General features: G+C 42.8%; 1 protein-coding gene across 1 annotated transcript; it reads left to right on the plus strand.

The window, feature by feature from the left end:
* Window positions 1–573: 573 nt before the first annotated feature.
* Window positions 574–21,802, plus strand: LOC310995824 (alpha-2-macroglobulin-like). The gene is made up of 35 exons (XM_083984975.1): window positions 574–687; window positions 820–1,000; window positions 1,075–1,231; window positions 1,326–1,378; window positions 2,100–2,120; window positions 2,584–2,749; window positions 2,832–2,916; window positions 3,011–3,122; window positions 4,047–4,164; window positions 4,245–4,354; window positions 4,454–4,624; window positions 4,914–5,138; window positions 5,265–5,328; window positions 6,200–6,345; window positions 6,784–6,933; window positions 7,134–7,250; window positions 7,368–7,437; window positions 7,527–7,617; window positions 12,723–12,948; window positions 13,105–13,231; window positions 13,317–13,438; window positions 13,512–13,563; window positions 13,692–13,775; window positions 13,864–14,040; window positions 14,570–14,645; window positions 15,446–15,602; window positions 15,823–15,897; window positions 19,319–19,481; window positions 19,574–19,761; window positions 20,016–20,228; window positions 20,363–20,487; window positions 20,685–20,775; window positions 20,860–20,928; window positions 21,012–21,117; window positions 21,283–21,802. Exons 1-35 carry the CDS (start codon window positions 602–604, stop codon window positions 21,339–21,341), a joined length of 4,233 nt encoding a protein of 1,410 aa, XP_083841101.1. The 5' UTR covers window positions 574–601; the 3' UTR covers window positions 21,342–21,802.
* The last annotated feature ends 132 nt before the right edge of the window (window positions 21,803–21,934 follow it).

A 21,934-nucleotide genomic window follows, 5' to 3' on the forward strand; every position in this document is an offset into this window, starting at 1 on the left:
ACTGTGAACAAGCATGACGGCATTTTGCTAAGACCGGTGAGGATTTTGTTGCCAAAAAGACCAACGGTTAGGGTTAGCTTGCGATAATTAAAACTGCCGCACGTCGCCATAAGACCCCGGTGGTTCCTGTCTGCAGTGGAGACACGGCCACCTAGAGGGCCAAGTGAGAGGATGGTTCCTGTAGAAGTTCCTACCCCATCCTTTTACCAGGAACTCCTGCAGTGGAAACGCAGCTATAGAGGTAATATCTTCTGTTTTATCCAACAAAATTGCTTGGTCGGAACTACTTGGTCATGGAAGTGGTAGATAAAGAAGAATAATTACTACAGTATATAATCAATGGTTGATTATAGGGGCTCAAAGGAATCATCATTGATCACATCTCAAACACTTACACAAACAATTATTGTCAGGAATCTACAGTTAATATGAAACTAGCAAAACACGTGATGTCTGAACAAATAGATGGGCTGCCAATCCCAGCCCCATCCTCTGAAATTTTGGTTTTGTTTGTAAATGAATGATTAACATGATAGATACATAAATACGAAGAGGATGGCTCTGCTGGTTAACACAGGCTCTGAGCTCATCTCAGTCAGTCATGGATCTCTCTGGGACACAGATAAAGACATGGAGACTGTTTGTCTGCCTGAGTTCTGTGTGTGTGGGTTGGACGATGGCAAAGCTGTAAGTTCACCCGGTCCATCAGAAAACCTTTCAACAGCTTGTGTGTAGTTGAGCTGCGCTGCTCACTGAAGAGATGCCACATTTCAGTAAGTACAAGATCATCCTGTTTGCTGAATGTCTCTGTGTCTACAGGCACTACATGGTGGCTGTTCCTGCAGTTATTAAAGCTGGAGCTGAAACTCAATTCTGTGCGAGTCTACTGCAGCCCAACGAGACTGTGGTCATGACCGTCACACTCCTCTCCAAAGACAAGAACATAACCCTTCTCTCACAAACATCCAGTGAAGAGTTTCATGCCTGCACTCAGTTTACGGTCCGTTCTTGACAAAGGCTTTGATTATCAGTTTAATGGTTTTTCTGGAGTTAATGCTTAACTTTCTCTCACAGGCTCCTGTAGTGCAGAATCACGACATACAGAAGTTCGAGGTGGAGGTACGAGGCGACACATTTTACTCTAAAGAAGTCAGGAAAGTCCAGATCGAAGTCAATAAACCAATTACATTTGTTCAAACAGATAAGCCAATCTACCTCCCTGGACAAACAGGTAACCTCAATGTAATGTGATATGTGTTTCTAATGTAAAAAAGATAGAGGAGAAGTTGTAAAAACCCAATTTAATCTCCCTGGATTTTTCTCAGTACATTTCAGAGTCATTGCACTGGACAGCAGGTTTAGAGCTGTGAGTCAACAGGTGAGTGTTGGAACAGTCTCTCCTTTCTTTTATACTTCACTCACAAACCACAGTGTCTGTAAGGCAGTATGCTAACAGTGCAGGTTTTAATTCATGCCTCGTTGAACGAGAGTATCAGCTGCTGATGTGTCTTTGGCTCAGTAGGCCAACCAGGACCCAGGACACTGAGATGAATTAATTTATCCCTATCTGTGGTGTATGAACGAGAGGGAGGCCGACATTCTGTTCATTGCTTGTTTACTCAGCCATGTTACTTCACTGAACAATGCGCGCAGCACCTTGACCTGGTCTGGTTACACATAGATCTAGCCAACATAGATCATGAACATAGTTACCATACAATCACTAGCTGGTAAATAGAATATGTGGTAAAGCAATACACCACACTATCCATACTCATTCTGTAGCACAGATTCAAGTGGAAAACCCCACAATCGATCATTTTAAGAGAACCTTTGATTTGACCGCTGGGAAAAATGTTTTAAGCTGGTCTATATTAACATGTTTGAAGGATGAATATGTATAAATATAATAAGGATTATGAACTTCAGTCTGTGTCATCATATTCCACAGTGTATTTGGAAGGTGGTGTGTATTGTGCTCAATGTGTAGAGACAACAACCTGAGTAGTGTCTGAAAGTCACTTTTTATTCACTGAAAGGAAACCATTAGTTGGATGATGGCTAATGCATGTTAATGACTTTTCTCTCCCTTTTTACAGTACAATGTCATTGAACTTAAGGTAAGACTTAGCATTAAAAATGTAACATGTTTCATTTAATGCAATACAATTTGCCACAAGTGTACTCCAAACAAGTTCTAGCCACATCTCAGGAAAACTTTCAGTAGGATTTTCCTGACACAACATTGGGCCAGAATAATTCAGTCTACAAATATTTCTTCACTCATTCATTGTGGAATATCTAGTGTAGATTGATGATGGAGAAAACTGTAATAATTTTACCAATGTAAAACAATAAAATCTACACAAAACAAACAAACAAGCAAACAAAAAACAGTGAAAGGGCCTGAAAACTCTGAGGCCACTGAAACTATGTGAAAATGACAACGGCCGGACATTTTACACTTGAAGAATAAACAATTTGTCAAGAAATAAAGTAAAGCAAACTGAAATAAATCATCACCAGTATCATTATATGTAGTAAATTAAAAGAGGATTATGATGCATTTCTGTTCTTTAACAGGACTCTAACAGCAACAGGATTGGACAGTGGCTCAATGAAAACTCAAATGGTAAAATATTGCAGCTTTCTTACTCCTTAAACTCTGAGGCCAGTGAAGGAGCTTATCACATTGTGGCATCAGTTGATGGACAGAAAACATCTCACAGCTTCAAGGTGGAGAAATATGGTAAGTTAGTTACTGTTCAGTTTTTACTGCTCATGATTTGGATTTAAGCAAGGATGCTGACAACAAGACTATTTTTTCCCAGTTTTGCCCAAATTTGATGTGAAAATGAAAGTACCTGAAAAAATAAACATTGGACAGGAGGAATTCAAAGCTGAAGTGTGTCTAAGGTAAGTACCTGTCTGAACAGATGGCAGATTACACCTAGGTTGGTGAATGCATGAATTGTTTTCAGTATAAAAATGTTTATTTGTGTCTAACCAGGTATACATATGGACAACCTGTGCCAGGCACTGTTGAAATTAAGGTCTGCCAACATTTAAAGCACCATAACAGGAGGCGAAAGCCCCACTGCTTCCCCCCTGTGACACAGCAGGTACAGTCACTATAGCAGCAGCTTTATTTCTCTTTTTCTACAATATAATAATAACTTAATTTCTTTTATTATAAAAGGGTACAATAAAACCAGCAGCAAATACAGTACAATCAGGTTACAGGAGGAAAAGGGAAAGGCCAATCGATAAAAGTGAGTTTTAAGAAGGGATTTAAAAGAAGATACAAAGGTTGCCTGTCTGAGATCCAAGGGGAGAGAGTTCCAAAGTTGGGGAGCACGGACTGCAAAAGCCTGGTCACCCTTTGAGATAACATGGGATTTTGGGACAACAAGTAGGCCCTTGCTGGAGGATCTCAGGCAGCGATCAGGCTCATAGGGAGATACAAATTCATGTAGGGCTTTAAAAACAAGCAATAAAATCTTAAAATCTATCCTAAAACTCACAGGTAGCCAGTGAGATTACATGAATGACTTTCTCTATGTCTGAGGGGGAAAGGAGTCATTTAGTTTGAGAAAATTACAGGACATTCAGGATTTGTTTTCAGGACAGGATGGACAGGACATTGGAAGATCCGGGACTTAACAGTCGGGACATATCGCTGTGTGTCATCTGCGCAACAATGGAAATTGATGTTGTGTTTGTGGCTAATTTATCCAAGGCATGAATTAATGGGGCGGTATTGAAGTGGGATATGCATATACACATGATGACGCCTGTGATGATAATTGATAAGAAAGCACTGCAGACTTAACCAGACAAAACCTGGCAGAGAAAGTCTCCGCAGCTTTTGTTCCCCAGGTAAAACCCAACTTTAACTACACACACAGAGCAGGCCAACCCTCACGCCCCATCATCATCAATCACCAACACACACACTCTTGTGTTTTCACTAAACCACACTGGTCATTGATCAGTGATGAGCATTGTCTAACTCCACGTCATGGAACATATTTATTATCTTACAGACTGACCAGACCGGCTGTGCCACTTTTACCCTAAAGATGTCCATGTTCACAAACTTACAACCAGAGATGGTGTCGTACCAATGGGATGTAATGGCCACAGCAGAGGAAGAGGGGACTGGTAAGTGTTTGGACGCTGTCTTTTTAAATTGTATATATTTAAACAAATTATTGTACAGTAACAATGAGGCTTTATTGCAGGTATTTCATTTTCGCATTTCAAGACTACAAGCCTTTCTTGTCGAATTGGGACCCTGTCCTTCATTGACACACCTTCGAGTTATTACAATAGATCAAATATTGAGGGAAAAGTAAGTTCAAACTGTCTTTTCTTTTTTAGTGTTGAGTCATAAACAGTGAATCTCAAGTCTTGTACATTTGCAGTAACATCAACTTTGGTCCTCCAAAAGGTTAAAGCAGTTAACTACAATGATGAACCCCTTCCTGACATGGTGCTCTACATATATGAGGGGAGACACCGACCTTCAGCACGTCTAGTGCAGAGCGTCACAACTGATCATGATGGTATCGCTGCTTTTTCCTTGAGCACAGCCAACCGTGATGACTACATCTTTCTGGAGGTAAGTAAGAAGTTGTATGGAAACTACAGCCTGTAATCCAGGAGAATTATTATGCAAACCGAAAACAGTTGTTGTTTAGTGTTTCTGATCTGTAGCTGTGTCAGACTCAAAAGAAAATACAAATTTAGACCAGCTAAATCAAAGAGTATAGATGTAAAGGATTGAAAGTAATGATTTTGTGTAAATTACGGTACACGTTTGGCCTCGGCTCAGTTCAGAAAACCTAGAACATAAACTAATATAAATCTTTATTGTAGCTCATTTACAGTGTTTCTCTTTTATGTGCTAGGTAAAGAATATACAGAAAACAGATTCTCCTAACTATAAAAAACCCTACTATTGGTATGGAGAAGGTTCGGTCTGTCCGGACTGTAAATATGTACACGTCCCAGAAGACAGTTCCTTGACGGTGAATAGAAAGGATAAACCACTTCGCTGTGACAGAGAAGAAGAGATCTCCATCAGCTACACAGTAGTGGGAGAGAAACAGGGCTCTGTGGACGTGATCTATCTGGTGAGTGACGGGTGAACACTGTCTCAGTGTACCATTGTAATGTTTTCATGACAAATATGATGAACATACACACAGTTTGTAATGTGTGCAGGGAACAATGAAGTTCTTTTCTCTCAAATCCTGCAGGTCTTATCCAGAGGAGCCATTATCATGCAAGGATTTAAAAAGGTTGAAGTTCAAGATAATTCTGGTGAGTAACACATACTTTACTTAGTTACGCCTGACACCCCTTTTACTGGGGTATAGGCCATCAACAAGGGACCTCCAGAGCACTCGGTCACTGGCTTTCTTTTCAATCTGCGACCAGTTGTTTGGTTTCTGCCTGCAGATCTCTCCGCCAGGTTTTTTTGGGCCTGCCTCTATTTCTTCTCCCTTGTGGGTTCCAAGTTAGAGCCTGTCTGGTGGTTTTGTGACATGGTATTTGTACCATGCTGTACGTTGTTCTTATCTTCATCTCTGTACAATTGTTGTTGTGTGAACCGCGGGACTACGGATGGAAATTATCCTAGAGCTAAATCTGGTGTATTTACATCTTGGATGTTCATGAATACGCAGAGTCCCGTTACAAATAAACAAATAAATGAAATGAAATGAAATACTGTAAGATGCTGGTTTCCGAGGTGTGTGTCCTATCCAATTCCATCTTCTTCGGTGTTTGGTGCGTCCTTGCCCACGTATCCTCGTTTGTAATCTTGTCTGGCCAGTAGATCTTCAGAATTCTTCTTCGGCAGCTGTTTATGAAGGTTTGCACTTTGCTGATTGTGGTTTTCAGCATTCTCCAGGTCTCGGCTCCATAGAACAGGCCAGATTTTACGTTTGAGTTGAAGAATCTTATTTTAGTCACTTCTTTATCTCTCTGGAGCGCCAGATGTTTTTGAGTTGTAGGAAGGCCGCTCTGGCCTTGCCTATTCTTGCTTTTGTAAACTGGAGATTTAGTGGCTCAGATGGTGTGAAGGACACTGCATGAAGTCAATCTCTATGGACAACATTCAATTGACATTGATTGACATATGGAGTCATGTAGTTGATCAGTGTTCATAACAGTTGGCTTGTTATTGCAGTGACTCAGGGCACATTGACCTTTCAGCTGGAAGTGTCTCCAGAGACGGCTCCAGTCATCCAGGTCATTACTTATGCCGTCTTTCCCAATGAAGAAGTCATTGCCACCAGTGCCAACTTCGATACTGAGAAGTGCTTCAGCAACAAGGTCAGTATAGGAGGAAGACCAACAGGTAAAATAGATTTGACAAGCTTTTTGTCAGGGTGTATTAATCATCCCAACCCAGATGCTGCATTTGTTGTCTTCATGGTATAAACTAAGCTCTCTCTGTGGTCAGAGCTCAGTTTTGTTTTCTGAAGCAAATTAATGAACAGATATGAAGTCATTTGGGTCTGGCTTAAGAAGATGTACCATGTATATCAGTACACGATTAAAGAATAATCATAAGAGGAGCACAAGCACTGTTGTGTTAATGTGAACACAGTACTATTGAAACTCTCTCAGAAGTACATATTCGCTCAGAAATCAATCAAAGGGTCTGGTTTTCTCTCCACTGGCACTAACTCCTGAAGTCTTCAAAGAAAATCAAGTTGAAACATGATACATGTTGTTGCCACGTTAACAAGATGGATTTGTCTCCGTCAGGTGTCTCTGGAGTTTTCTCCGTCCTCAGCCGTCCCAGGAGAGGAGACCACCATGCAGCTGACGACCCAACCAAACTCTCTTTGTGGAGTGAGTGCTGTCGACCAGAGCGTCCTCATCCTGGAGCCGGGGAAGACTCTGAATGCTGAGAGGGTAAATGCTGCTGTCAACCAGCCGCCCTGTACTTGTTGTCAACAACCAGGGAACAACAGGAAAGACAAACTGTTACGTCTCACATTAGCAGCCCAAGAGAGAAACAACACACATGGTCAATGCTCAGGCACTGTTACATCTAGGCAGGCATTTAAATGTGTGTATGAGTCTAGTTTAGTAACTGCACTCTTCTTTTTCAGATATTTGACCTGTTGCCATTCAGAACAGCACCCATTGTTTCAGATGAGCTCCTGGATGTTGAAGAAGAATGCTACTACTATACGGGACACGAAGATGACGCATATATGGTTTTCAAGGTAATTCATACGCAACATTTTCAATTACCTACAAAATTAAGACCCGTTACAGTGTTTTTTGATGACCATTTAAGCAAGTTGTCACTGATCTCTGGTCTGTGTTGTTGGATTATCTAGAGACTAGGACTGAAGATGGCAGCTAATTTGCTGATTAAATTGCCTGAATGCCACATGATAGCGTACTCGGGTAACATTTTTTGTTCTGTCATGATTATTTAATTTTTCACATTTTGGCCTTTGCCTCTTGTCAAATATCATGTGGTGTTTTCACTGCAGATTTCGGCAGGGGTGGTGAGGAAGAGAATCCTCTCAAAACAATCCGCAGTTTTTTCCCTGAGACCTGGATATGGGACCTGGTGGACGTTGGGTGAGCACTGAGCATCTGTTCAAACAAACATTCACTCATTAAATTATTTGTAAATCTGCACATAAAGTGCTTAACAGAGAAAATTAAGATAATGGTTAAAAACAAGAAAGTAAAATCCAATAAGGAGCGATAAAATCAAAACATTAGAATGACAATAAGACTGGCAGAGTTGTAGATAAAGAGACAAACTAAACAGGTAAATGACAGAAAACCTGCAGCTCAGCTAAAATCCTGAAACACATTATGAAAAAAATGTTTGAGGGAGAGACAACCTGGACTCTGGAGCCAGGCATGAAGACTGAGGATCCTGCAGAAATGTCCAACTCTGTGATCCAATGAGTGGATTGGGCCTGAGATGAGAGCAGATCTTCCTCTTCTGTTGAGTAGCTCAAAGAGGTGGATGAAGTCACCTTTCATCACTTTTGATTCCAGGGGGGCAGTGTCACTATTTCCTGTCTCTCTCAACTGTACTGTGAATTAAAGGTAAAAAAAAAAAAAACAGCAGTTTTTGCAGCAATTAACAAATTGAAGACTGTATAGGTGAATTTTGATGACAAGTTCTGCCGTAAGTGACAGGTGGGTCAGTGTGTGTTTGCAACAAACCAGCAAAAAGCTCATGAATTTAAATAAAATGTGTTGGTTATAAGTCCAGTAATTTTAGGCCAAAAAGGGGTCAACGTTGAACAAATTGCAACAGAAGCAAACTCGACTGATTTTGTATCCTCAACATGTCCTGAATGAGGGAAAAAAAGCCCAGAAGAATCCCATTAGGGAAAAGTTTAGAAAAAGACCCAAATATAGCCCATTTACGACTATTAATTATTTTTCCCACGTGAATAGGGTAACATTTTTAACCTTTAGATATCTCCATGAAAATTACTGAGTTGATTACTTACATTAAGACAAATAAAAAATGTATTACAATTTTTTTGAAATTCTTTGTTAACATGAGAAAATTTGCATGAAAATTGGAATGAGTTGACTCCATCGGTCACTCGACAAGAAACCACTTTAAATTTCAAGATGACTGCAATTTTTCAAGATAGCCACATCCTTAGCAGGTATGACATAACCAAACAGTGCATAATCCATTTACGTAATCCTAATTTGCATACATACAACACCTGATAGCCTACATGGGTTCCATTCAGACCTTAATATTAAGTTTTTTAACTGTAATATGTTAACAAGATTGAACAAGACATTTTCACCTGCCATATGCTGTACAGTATATACCCAATGTTTAGATCAGGTGTTGTACAGATTAGCCATACATAATTGGATTATGCACTGTTTGCTCATGTCATACCTGCTCTACTAAGGATGTGGCTATCTTGAAAATTGCAGACATCTTGAAATTTAAAGTGGTTTCTTGTCGATTGACTGATGAAGTCAACTCATTCCAATTTTCATGCCGGTACCACCACAGCAACTTTATATATCGTGCCGTCAAAATGGTGGGATTTATGCAAATTGATGCAATTTTTCTCATGTTAACAAAGAATTTCAAAAAACTTGTAATACATTTTTTGTTTGTCTTAAAGGAACCACGAGGAGTTTTGGAAAGCGAAGTGTTTTCATACTACATTTACCATGAGCCTCCGCAGGCGCGGTGAAATTCTTGGACCGGCGCAAGACAGACTCATGTTTTCATTCATTCATCAAGAATTGTAGTCAGAGGTTCGAGGACGATCACATACCGTCGTAGTTCCGACCATAAACAGCGATTCGGCGGCGTTATTCCCATGACCCGCCGGGCAGCGTCCGCAAAACCGAAAGTAAGGAAACGCTGGTCAGCTCGCCCAGCATTTCCACCATTAATTAAAAAAACAAAATAACGATAGAGACAAAACGATATATTTATCGAAAATGGAGCCATTAACAAGTGTGGGTAGCGTAGATTCATCCACATTAATGTGAGACTTTTTTATGACCAAATAGAAACTCCTCATTGTCCCTTTAATGTAAGTGATCAACTGGAGATATCTAAAGGTTAAAAATATTACCCTATTCATGTGAGAAAAATAATGAAATGAATGAAATTGCTCAGACTGGTAGCTAACCTAATTTCCGTACCAATTTGTCATGTGTTTAATTTAAGCATCAAGAAAAGTATTTTTCCTCAGGCATGGAAAACTGCAAAAATCATTCCATTACCTAAGAATCCTATTGTATCTTTCTGTACCTCAAATAGCAGACCAATAAGTTTGCTGCCTGCTCTGAGTAAAATAATGGAGAAAATTGCTTTTAATCAAATAAAGCACTATTTTGCATCTAATGATTTGAATACTGACTATCAACATGCTTACAGGGAGGAACACTCCACTGCCACAGCACTCACACAAATGGCTGATGAGTGGCTTCAAGAAATTAACAATAGACATTTAGTTGGAGCAGTACTGTTAGATTTCAGTGCAGCTTTTGATATTATTGATCATAATTTGTTGTTACAGAAATTAGAATGTTATGGTTTCAGCTTGAATGCAACTCGATGGCTAGAGAGCTACTTGAAAAACAGGAAACAGACAGTCTGTTTTAACGGAAGTTTGTCTGAGACAAAAGTGATTGGTTGTGGCGTCCCGCAGGGTAGTAGTCTTGGTCCTTTGCTATATTCAATATTTACCAATGACCTACCACTGGCCCTAAAAGACGCAAAAATTTCAATGTATGCAGACGACTCGACAATATATATAGCTAAAACCACAATAGAGGAACTTAGCAGTGTGTTAAATCAGGAACTTCAAGCAGTGGTGAAATGGATAGTTGATAATAAATTAGTTCTTAATACCTCTAAAACAAATAGCATTGTGTTTGGGACAAAAAATATGTTAACAAATGAGCCAAAACTGAAGCTATATGTGAATGATGTGATTGTAGAACAAGTGCACGAAACCAAGCTTCTAGGAATAATATTCGATAGTAAATTAACATGGGCAAAACATATTGAGAAAGTAATAAATAAAATGGGCAGGAGTCTGTCGGCGATAAGAAGATGTGACTTGTTACCTGTAAATGTAAGGGGAAGTGTAATTAAGAGCCTTGTGTTATCACACCTCGATTATTGTTCGGAGGTTTGGTCGTGTGCTGCTTCATCACTTATAAAGAAACTGCAAATTGCTCAAAACAAGGCAGCACGATATTTGTTGCGCTGTCCATACAAAACCAATGTTGATAAAATGCATAACTGTCTTTCTTGGTTGAATGTTAAGAACAGATTTACTGCCTCAGTAGCAGCTGTTATTAGAAGACTGTCTGTGACCAAATTGCCAAGGGTTCTATATAAACGTTTGTCTTTCAGTTCAGATGAGCATTGTTATAAAACAAGACATGCTACGGAGGGTAAATTCACCTTACCCAAAGTAAAAACAAACAAGATGAAAAGCACGGTAATGTATAGGGCCATGGTGATATGGAATGCTCTACCACGACATATCATCCAAGAACATAACAAATACAGATTTAAAGAGCTACTGAAAGAACACTTATTAGTTAAACAACTGTCTATCTAGCTGAAGCTATTTGGCACAATTAATTAGTATTTGTCTGATTTACTTGAAATATCTTCAGTCTGCTTGTGTATTGGGTACTGTCTGTAAGTTAATGTAATTATGAGGAACGAATGTCTTTAAACATCTGATTATTTCACAACTATGGTTAATAGCTACACTGTGGAAATGAATAAGGTCCAGTAATATGTATATATTGTTTGTATTGTTTATGTTTTGCTGTTTTGTCTTGTTTTGTCTTGTAGATCGTGGTGAGTTGTAGTGGTTATGGATGTTGTTATTGTGTTTATGGTGTGATGTGTTTTTGTATTTATCGACTGCAATGGACAGTTCATCTGTGAAAGTAGACTCCAGGAAGAATAGCGATGGCCTTTGCCAAAGCTAATGGAGATCTAAATAAATGAAATGAAATTAATAGGCGTATAAATGGGATATATTTGGGTCTTTTTCGAAACTTTCCCCTAATGGGATTCTTCGGGGTCGACCCGCGTTTAAAGAACCCGCGTCGACCCGCTAGTGCAGGGGTAGGCAACTATATTTGTCGAAGGGCCAGAATTTTTCTCAACAGACACCCCGAGGGCCGGACGGCCTAGATTGAAATTAAATTCACCTTTTTGCTTAATAATTTGGCTGTTTATATTTTTATTTCTCTTGTGCACATAATTTTTATTTATACACATCTTTGGTGTTTTGTATGATATAAAATTTAAAATCTTGACAGCCCATCATATCATCATTTACATATCATGCTGCTGGAGCTTTACACTGCTGGCTTGTATCCTGAGACATGCCCTGTGATTTTCAGCCTAAATATGAAAGGAGGCTGACCATTACAGGGCAGGTCCGTTCTCAAGTCATTGGTGCTGACACGTGTGTTTCTCTTCTATAACACATTCTACATCTCAGAGGCGACGTCTTTCACGGGCTTCATTCACCTTTCAAACGAGGCAGAGCTCAGTGGGAAACTTTAGGAGAGACACAGGCCGAAGGCACCGGGACACAACACTGGGGGAGAAGCAGGTCCATGCAACCGCGTGCAACTGTGCGCCGCGGACTTGCACGGAAAAACATGCGTTGCATCAAATATGCGCCGCTACGGCTTTTGAGTTGGGAGCACACATGACACACGTCTACATTGAATGGGTTTGAGCGCGCGCCAAAGACGAACGGCCCCCTGATGTACACACGGTTGGACCAAGGCCAAAATCACCCATAGCCTTTACAGACAGACAGGAAAAACCCTGCAGTCCAGCCGGCTCCCCAAACATTTGTGCATGTTACCTGGGCGTTTCATTATCCCAGTGCAGCGTCTCACAGGCACACACAACAATGCGCTGGGACACGTGTTTCTGTGTCCCTTCGCATTGACTTACAGGCGTCTGTAGGCACAGAGACCGAGAAATACAGTACGTAAACTATTAGAACTCAGTCGCGGGCCACATTGGAAGGTTCAGCGGGCCACATTCGGCCCGCAGGCCGCCTGTTGCCGACCCCTGCGCTAGTGGGAAAGTGGCTTATGATAAATAATGCCTGATTTCCCTTAAAGATAAACAGTGAGTTTCTGACGTCATGTACCTGTGTGTATATCTGTTGATCCAGAGAATCTGGAACAAAGGACGTGTCCTTCACCGTCCCAGACACCATCACCACCTGGGAGACGGAGGCTTTCTGTTTGTCCCCTCAGGGTTTTGGCTTGGCTCCTCGTAAAGAGATCACCGTCTTCCAGCCTTTCTTCCTGGAGCTCACCCTGCCCTACTCCATCATCAGGGGGGAGCACTTTGAACTGAAGGCCACCGTCTTCAACTACCTGTCCAAGTGCATCATGGTAACACAAAAGAGACAAACATTTTTGTTCTTGAAGATATTTACCTTTAGCTGTTGATGAAAACAAATAACATTGAAATGAACAGCATTTGTTAACATTTGAGTTACCTGGGATGTATCTTCAGTTCTAAACTGTAATGTTGTCTCTGTTGAACAGGTGACTGTGACTCCAGCGCCCTCCTTAGATTACACCCTCACCCCGCTCTCTAGTGACCAGTACACATCCTGTTTGTGTGGCAGTGAGCGCAAGACCCTCAGATGGACGATGGTCCCCTCGTCCTTAGGTGAGGGTCAAACTTTATTCCACTCTGATGTTGACAGATGAAAAGTTTACAGACTGCTTCTCACAGTGTTTGTTGATCTTTTTAGGGGCTGTGAATGTGACTGTGTCTGCTGAGGCTGTGGCTTCCCAAGCTTTATGTAACAATGAGATTGTGAATGTGCCGGACAGAGGTCGTATCGATGTGGTCACACGATCCCTCATTGTAAAGGTTGGTGCCTTTAAAACAATGACAAAAGTTAACCAAAAACATTTTCTTCATTTCCTCCGTCCTTCTCTTTCAGGCTGAAGGAACTGAGATGATAAAGACCCACAACTGGATGCTGTGTCCTAAAGGTGGATTTAGTTGATGCCATCATATTTGCATATTCTAAAAAAAAATAGCAACCATCCATTAAATCTAATTGACTTGTTTGTTTTGGTCCTGAGTGCTGTTTGAGTTAATCTTCTCCGTCTGTACACAGGAGAGGCTTTGACAGAGGAAATAGACTTACAGCTCCCTGAGAATGTGATTGTTGGATCTGCCCGTGCTTCACTATCAGTCCTGGGTAAACCACTCTGACCGTCACTGATTGTCTTTTTAAAATCAGGTTTGTTTTCATGTTCAGTCTTGAGTGAGTCAGTGTTTTTGTGCAGGCGACATCTTGGGCCGAGCCCTGCAGAACCTGGATGGGCTGCTGCAGATGCCGTATGGATGTGGGGAGCAGAACATGGCGCTCCTGGCTCCCAACATCTACATCCTCCAGTACCTGAAAAACACACAGCAGCTGACCCCAGCCATCCTGGAGAAGGCCACCAACTTCCTGAGCAGCGGTGAGCGTCTGTCAGCTTCATGTTGAAGAAAACCAGAAAAATCAGAAATTCAAACCTGCCATGATCATTATTCTGCCTCTTATATCGAATTATATTGAATTATATTTTCCATCACATTTACCACTTGAACTTGACTTGTCTGGGTCAGGTCGTGATCAATGAACCTCGGTGATCTTTGAGCTGTAGTGTGTGGTGATTCTGCTGCTGTCTGGTGCTGTAGAGTTTTGCCTGAACATGGCACAGTATGAGCTTTTTCACAAAGCTCAGTTCATTGTATGATATAGAAAGTGTGACACTTGAGGGTCCTGTCACTATGCCTCCAATTGATCAGGCGCCCTGGCTACTTGGCCAAGGGGATGTCCCTTTGGCCGAATGGTTAGCGCGCATGACTATTACCTGGGAGTCTGGAGTTCGAAGCCTGCCCGGGCCCTCTTCACCTTACCACAAAAGGAATGGTAGTCAAATCAGGTGAATTGTTACCTTAAAATCAAAGATCACAGCTGGAATAAACGTGTTGACTGTTCCACAGGCTACCAGAGACAGCTGAACTACAAACACAGTAATGGTGCCTACAGCGCATTTGGCAAAGGAGAAGGAAACACTTGGTGAGGACAGTCCTATTTCATGTGAAAAACCAGTTAAACTGCTTTCATGCCCTTCAATCTACACTTAAAGCAGATATCAGTGGAATGTTTTTGTTAATATAAGTCCTAAATAGTCCTATTTTCCGTCAGCAATCACTTACATGAAGTATTTCAGCCTAAACACGAGTCTCTCCGTCACTCTGCTCTGCTGTAACCCGAGGAGAAAATTTTCCTTGTGGGATACAAGTGTTATCCAATGAGGAGAGAGAACGGCATGAAGGGCTGTGTGTGCAGCCAAGGGATGCGCGTGAATGTGGTGACGTAGCACGAGGACCAATTGATGCCTGACAAGGGCGGGGGCTGCTAACTCATGGTGCGTTCAAAGAAACTCGTACTTTGTGTTTTTCCTTCCTGTGAAGTCATACCAGTTCGATCTGGTACGAGTTCACGGGTCGGAAGTTACGAGTGGCCGTTATAGGGAACTTTCACAGACAACAGGATGGTAAAAACACGAGCTACGGGTTACCTGGAACGCTACCAAGTCGTAGTTGTGACTTGAAGCTGTAACTTACGGTTTCAAAAGCCTGCCTTGAACGCAGCATTAGCCGAAACGGCCGTGAAGCTGATATCTGCTTTAATAATCCATAATGACAAAATGAAAACATGTTTTAGGGAAGCACAAGGTTCAATGTTAAAACAGTTCTGACACCAAAGGCTCGTATGGTGATGCCACTGAACCACTAATCTGGTGACATTTCAACATCAACATAATCAAAAAGTCACTGTGTCATTGTCGTCTAACCTTGTTGTGATTTCTTAAGGCTGACGGCTTTTGTGATGAGATGTTTTGCCAAAGCTCAGTCTTTCACCTACATCGACCCAGAAAAGATCCAACAGTCAAAGACTTGGCTGCTGAGTAAACAACAAACAAATGGCTGTTTCCAAAAGTCAGGAAAACTCTTTAACAACAGAATGAAGGTGAGCTGATGTCACCTGTGCCAGGGTCATACTGAGGGGTTCAAAATATTAACTTTCACTGAGTGACATTTTGTTCAATTAAATGATAATTCCTTCACAACTCAGTCATAACTGGCAGAGTGATGATGATGATGATGATGATGATGATGATGATGATGATGATGATGATGATGATGATGATGATGATGATGATGATGATGATGATGCTTCCTCTCCACAGGGAGGAGTGTCTGATGAAGTCACTCTCAGTGCTTATATCACTGCCTCCTTCTTGGAGATGAACATGTCAGTTAATGTGAGTACTCTTTCCAGTTACCGGTGACTATTTTATGTGGAGTGTTGTACCTGATATAATCACCCCTGTGTATAATAATAATAATACTAACAATAATAATAATTACAAGAATTCTTTATTTATATGTAGCACTTTTTGGGGGTGTTTCACAAAAAACAATAAAACAGAACACAGAAACAATAAAAACAGAACCTGAAACAGAAGACACCAAAAACATGAGACAGTCAGAATAAAAGGTTGGAGGGAAGATTGGTTATTGAAAGGCTTGACGGAAAAGGTGGGTTTTAGTTTTGCCTTGAAAATGGGTAATGTGGTCTGGGGGGTGGCGTTCCAAAGCCTTGGGGCCATGGCTTGAAAGGCTTGATCACCTTTACGCCGGGTTCACACCGGACGCCGAAGCGCCGCGAAGCGGAGCGGCCGCGGAAATCGCGCGCGAGCCGCGTCCCTCCAGTTCACACCAGACGCTGATTTCTCCGCGGCGGTCGCGAGCGCCTCTGCTCCTCAGCTGTTGTTCACTCACATTCAGAGCTGTGTTTTTTACATCATGGATAAGTAAATAACCTCATATAATTATAACACCATGTGCTGTGGGTCACACAACTCCCTGTACTTCACTTCCAAGATTAATTTCACGTCCTCCTTCACTTTACAACAACTCGTCTCTGCCTCTCTCTCTCTCTCTCTCTCTCTCTCTCTCTCTCTCTCTCTCTCTCTCTTTCCCTGTTTGTTTGTGTGTTTTGACCCCCCCTCCTCCTCCCTGCAGCCTGCCCACTCCGTGTCTCCCTATCCTGTGTGTGTGTGTTTTCATCTCTCTCGCTCTCTGTTGAGAGTCTGACAAATATAAATACGGTCGCATTTGTCAATCGCTGTATTTTATTCTGAAAAGTGTTTTATTTTGAAAATTGACCGGATTCTCTCGTTGTTTCATGTGTGACTTCCTGCCAAGATTGACGCGATTGCTCGCGGCTCGCGCACAAAATAGAGCAGACGCCGAAACTGGCGCTCCACGGCGCGAGCCGACCGCAGAGGACCGCGACGCTCCGCGTCTAGTCTGAACTACAACACCAGTTAACGAGGGCGCCGAATGGAAGCGGACTCCGCTCCGCGGCTATTCGCGGCGCTTCGGCGTCCGGTGTGAACCCGGCGTTAGCTTTCAGCTCAGGATGTGCCTGGAGCCCAGCTGAAGAGGATCAAGGCTGTGGTCCAGCAGGAGAAGATTGAGGCTGGGGCTTGGCGGGGTAGATCGGCTGCGAAAGGACCCAGTCCAAGGATGAGGGGTAGTGAGAAGAATCACTAAATACTACATACTTAAACTGGTATGTAGTATCAAAACTACTTTCCTGATGTTCAGCACAACCCAAACCGTTTGAAAATCGGTCAAAAACTGATTAAGTTCTGGTTATAATAGTGGAACATGCACCATAGGCTTAATGCTCTGAGGGAGCGAGTTGCCTGAGCCAAGATGGCGGCCGTGTAAGCAACGCCGCGTCACTGGGCAGCAGCGTCAGGTGAGAGATCTAGTCTTCTTGTATGGTCTCCTGATATGCAAAAAATTCAAGGGGTCATCATTCGGGGAGGTGACTTTCTGCTGGGTCCATCTTCTGGTTGGTTAATAAAGTCGGGATGTAGGTTTTGAACAGGGGAACTTAAAATTACACATGGGCAGGAACACAAAGGCAACACTGAGCATTAATGCAGGAACCAACGCAGACAAACCAACAAAGGGCAATGGAAAAACACCAAAGTCAAATACACTAGGAGGAAATGAGACAGATGAGGCATTCGAACACAGGTTAGACACATGAGGTAAGCACAGAAGGAAGAGCACAAGACATCCATCCATCCATCCTCTTCCGCTTATCCAGGGCCAGGTCACGGGGGCAGCAGTCTGAGCAGGGACGCCCAGACTTCCCTCTCCCCGGACACTTCCTCCAGATCTTCCAGGAGGATCCCAGGCCAGCCAAGTGACATTATGGCCCAATTCCAATCCGTTCCCTAAAGACTCAAGCCCTGAACCCTCACTGACTAAAGTGACGTCAGCTCTAAGTGACAGAGTGTGAGAGTCTGTGAGGGTCCAGATGCTGTAAACATGAATGGAACAGCACTTCTCACGACACGTTACCTTGACAACAACATGTTGTTGACTCCGGTCTTGGGCCGATCATTTACCGTACTTTCAACACGCACAAGGTGTGTGAGGTGGACGGACTCAAAACAAAATGTTCCCGGATCAGATCTGCTCAAATCATCATCAATAATCACAGTAAACTTCTTCTTTTTTTTTTTTTTTCTTTCTTTCTTTTTTTTGGTTGTTGCTCTTGTCCATTAACAATAAAGAGAGCGGCGGAGCTCTCTCTGACTACGTGTGTTAATTTACTTTTTTTTTTTTTTAACACTTGCGTTCCGACTGCATCTCATGTGTTTGACTTCACAACGCTATGAACTGTGGGTAATTCCCCTACCCAAAGTCAGCATCGGTGCTGACTTACGGTAAGGGGGCAGTAAGGGCTCATTCACTGACTCACTGACTTGATGATCTGACAATGGAACAGCCCTCACACACTCACGGACTTCCCGTGAACGCGCCTCTAAGTCAGTGAGTCCGTGAGGGGTCGGATTGGAATTGGGCCTGACACTCCAGCGTGTCCTGGGTGTCCAGGGCCTCTTCCTGGTGGGACATGCCCGGAACACCTCCCCAGGGAGGTGTCCAGGAGGCAACCGATACAGATGTCCGAGCCACCTCAGCTAGCTCCTTTTGATGTGGAGGAGTAGTGGCTCTACTCCGAGCTCCTCCCAGGTGACAGAGCTCCTCACCCTATCTCTAAAGGAGCACCCAGCCACTCTGTGGAGGAAACCCATTTCGGCCATTTGTATCCGAGATCTAGTTCTTCGGTCATGACCCAAAGTTCACAGGTGAGGGCAGGAACGTAGACTGACCAGTAAATCTTCTTCACCATGACAGACCGGTACAAGGACCTCATTACTGCACTGATCCGCCTGTCAGTCCATCCTTCCCTCACTTGTGAACAAGACCCCAAGATAGTAATCTCTTTCACTTGAGGCAGTGGCTGTCCTCCGACTTAGAGGGGGCAAGCCACCTTTTTCAAGTCAAGAACCATGGCATCTGACTTGGAGGTGCTGATTCTCATCCAAGCTGCTGCAGACCGTCCCAGTACATGCTGAAGGTCCTGGCTCGAAGGAGCCAACAGGACAACATCATCTGCAAAAAGCAGAGATGAAATCCAGTGATTCCCGAACCAAAGACAAGACATGGTACATGGTACTAAGACTCAAACCGTGACAATCTTAGCAAGGAGCTTCTTGACCTCTGCCAACCTGTGCCAGGGTTATAATAAGACTTCCCCTGAGTCCTAAAACTCTGCCTCCGGTTCTTCAAATTATTCTTTTTAATTTGTTTTAGGAAGATGTGATGAGGAAGAGCCTGTCCTGCCTCAAAGAGTCCATCGGTGACCTCAGCAACACCTACACTACAGCTCTGCTGGCGTACGTCTTCACCCTGGCAGGAGACATGGAGACCCGTGGTCAGCTTCTGCAGCACTTGGACACAGTGGCAGTCAAACAGGGTGAGCATCCTCCTACAGGAGATCATTCTGGCCTCACTCCCTGTGAATGCAGCTCATCTCATACCAGTTTGTTTGTGGACGACTGTTCTTAGGGGGTCTCCTCCACTGGTCTCAGACAGCAGCAGATACATCAGCCTCTCTGTCTGTGGAGATCAGCTCCTACGTTATGCTGGCTAAACTCAGTGCCTCCCCCTCTACTGAAGACCTGGTCTACGCCTCTGGCATCGTCAGATGGTTGACGGGCCAGCAGAACCATTATGGAGGCTTCTCCTCCACACAGGTATGGCCCAAAGCATTAAGCTGGACTTTTCTGTTCTATACTTCCTGGGCAAGTATGATGAAACAACATCAGTCTGTACCTCCACAACTTGATGTCAGTGTTTGTAGCAGTGTTACAGCCCATTAACTATGAATCGCATCCATGGAGCAGCTTCCTGACCTCACATCTGTGTGAAAATCAACACCTGACACTGATGAAAATATGGTCTGTGCTGCATCATCTGGTACCGTTTCTTACCTGTCACCTTGTTGTAGGACACAGTGGTGGCTCTTCAGGCTCTGGCTCTGTACTCCACTCTGGTCTTCAGTCCAGAGGGTTCGATCGCAGTGACGGTCCAGTCCCCCAGTGGTCAGCTGACATTTGATGTAAACCGCAACAACAAGCTGCTCTACCAGGAGAAGACTCTGCCTGACGTGACAGGAAAGTACAGCCTGGAGGTGAAGGGCACTGCATGTGCTTCAATGCAGGTCAGTCAACACAATGTATATACGTTGATGTACGTCCTCCATATGACACTGTCCAAAGGTTGGAAGCACTGGACTGATACAGAAAAGTCAAATGATCAAGGTTTAAAGGGAATTCTTTTGTGTCTGTTTTCCAGATTTCTCTTCACTACAACATCCCAACTCCAACTGACGTCACAACCTTAAGTGTTGAGGTCAAACCTGAGGCCGTGTGCACCAGCAGATCACAAAGACCCAAACTCACTTTGAAGTTTAAGTCACTGTAAGTAATCGACCGGCAGATTCAGTTAAAACAACAAGAGAAGAATATTTTTGACATTTTTGTTTTAAGTTACTGTCTAGCTCAAACATCCAAACTGCAACCATAGGCCTCAAAGCGTTAAATAGAGCATGTTTTAGACCTATTTAGAACGGGGTGAAGGGGTGTCATCACATCACCTTTTTATGGTTCTCTTGCAGATACAGTGGAGAGGAGACCACCACCAACATGGTGATCCTGGACATCAAGATGCTTTCTGGTTTTGCCCCAGACCCAAAGTCTCTGAAACGGGTGAGATATTAGACAAAACTTCAAGCTCAGTAGAAACTGATGAGTTTTCATGTGTTGGTGAAGCTGAGTGTCGTCTCCTCACAGCTCCAAGGTGCCCAGCTGGTGGACCGTGTTGAACAAAAGCAGGACCACGTTATGGTCTACCTCCGGGAGGTGAGAGGGATTCACAGTGGGGATCAATGGAGGACGCTCTCCAGATGTGTTACTGATCCTATTGTCTGTTTTTCCTCCAACAGTTACCAAAGGACACAGCCATCAACCACAGCTTACAGCTCGTACAGGAGCTCCCAGTGCAGAACCTGAAGCCAGCTGTGGTCAAGATCTATGACTACTACCAGCCAAGTAAAACTCATACTCACACCTCCTACACACTCCATAAACCCTGTTACAGAACAGTTGTCTGAATTGTAATGCTGAATACTACATTTTGAACTGTTGGACACATAAAGAAAGTATTTAAATTTCATATTTGTATTCCATGTCTGTTCATTTTCTTTTGTCTCCCAGGTGACCAGGCTGAGACACAGTACATCTACCCTTGTGCTGCAGGTAATGATTCTTTTTGAAGGAAGATTACTGGGACGTTGTGTGGCGCAGTGGGAAGTGTCCTCGCTGCAGTTGGCCCCGGTTTGAATCCTGCATCAAGTGGCCCTTTGCTGCATGTCATTCCCCCTCTCTCCACCCCCCCATTTCCTGTCTTTCTCATCAAATAAAGGCAAAAAATGTCCCAAAATATACTTAAAAAAAAAAAAAATTCAGCCATAGAAATATTAAACAAAAAATACAATAATGTCTTGAATTATTCACCACTCATGTACATAACACACAGTACAAAGTCCACATTTTCAAGTCCATTTTACTTGAGAGACATTTTGTGTACCCTGTGAAAGTCCATGTGTGCTTGTGTCGACAAATGTGTACAAGCCAACAGCAAACACTTGCTCAACACATTCACCGTCTAACTACTGTATGTGTCTAAATACGCCTCCGTCTAATGCACAATGAATAATAAAGTGATCTCCAAACAGCCCACGTGCTTTAAAGTCCACTATTGCATAACTGGAGTTACTGTTGAACATCTTCAAAGCAGCTGTATTAACTGTCAGTCTGGCAACTATTGACTTTTACTGATGAGTTATTCACTGAAAAGCATAAAATA

This window comes from Trachurus trachurus, assembly GCF_905171665.1.
Source record: "Trachurus trachurus genome assembly, chromosome: 13".
NCBI lineage: Eukaryota > Metazoa > Chordata > Actinopteri > Carangiformes > Carangidae > Trachurus > Trachurus trachurus.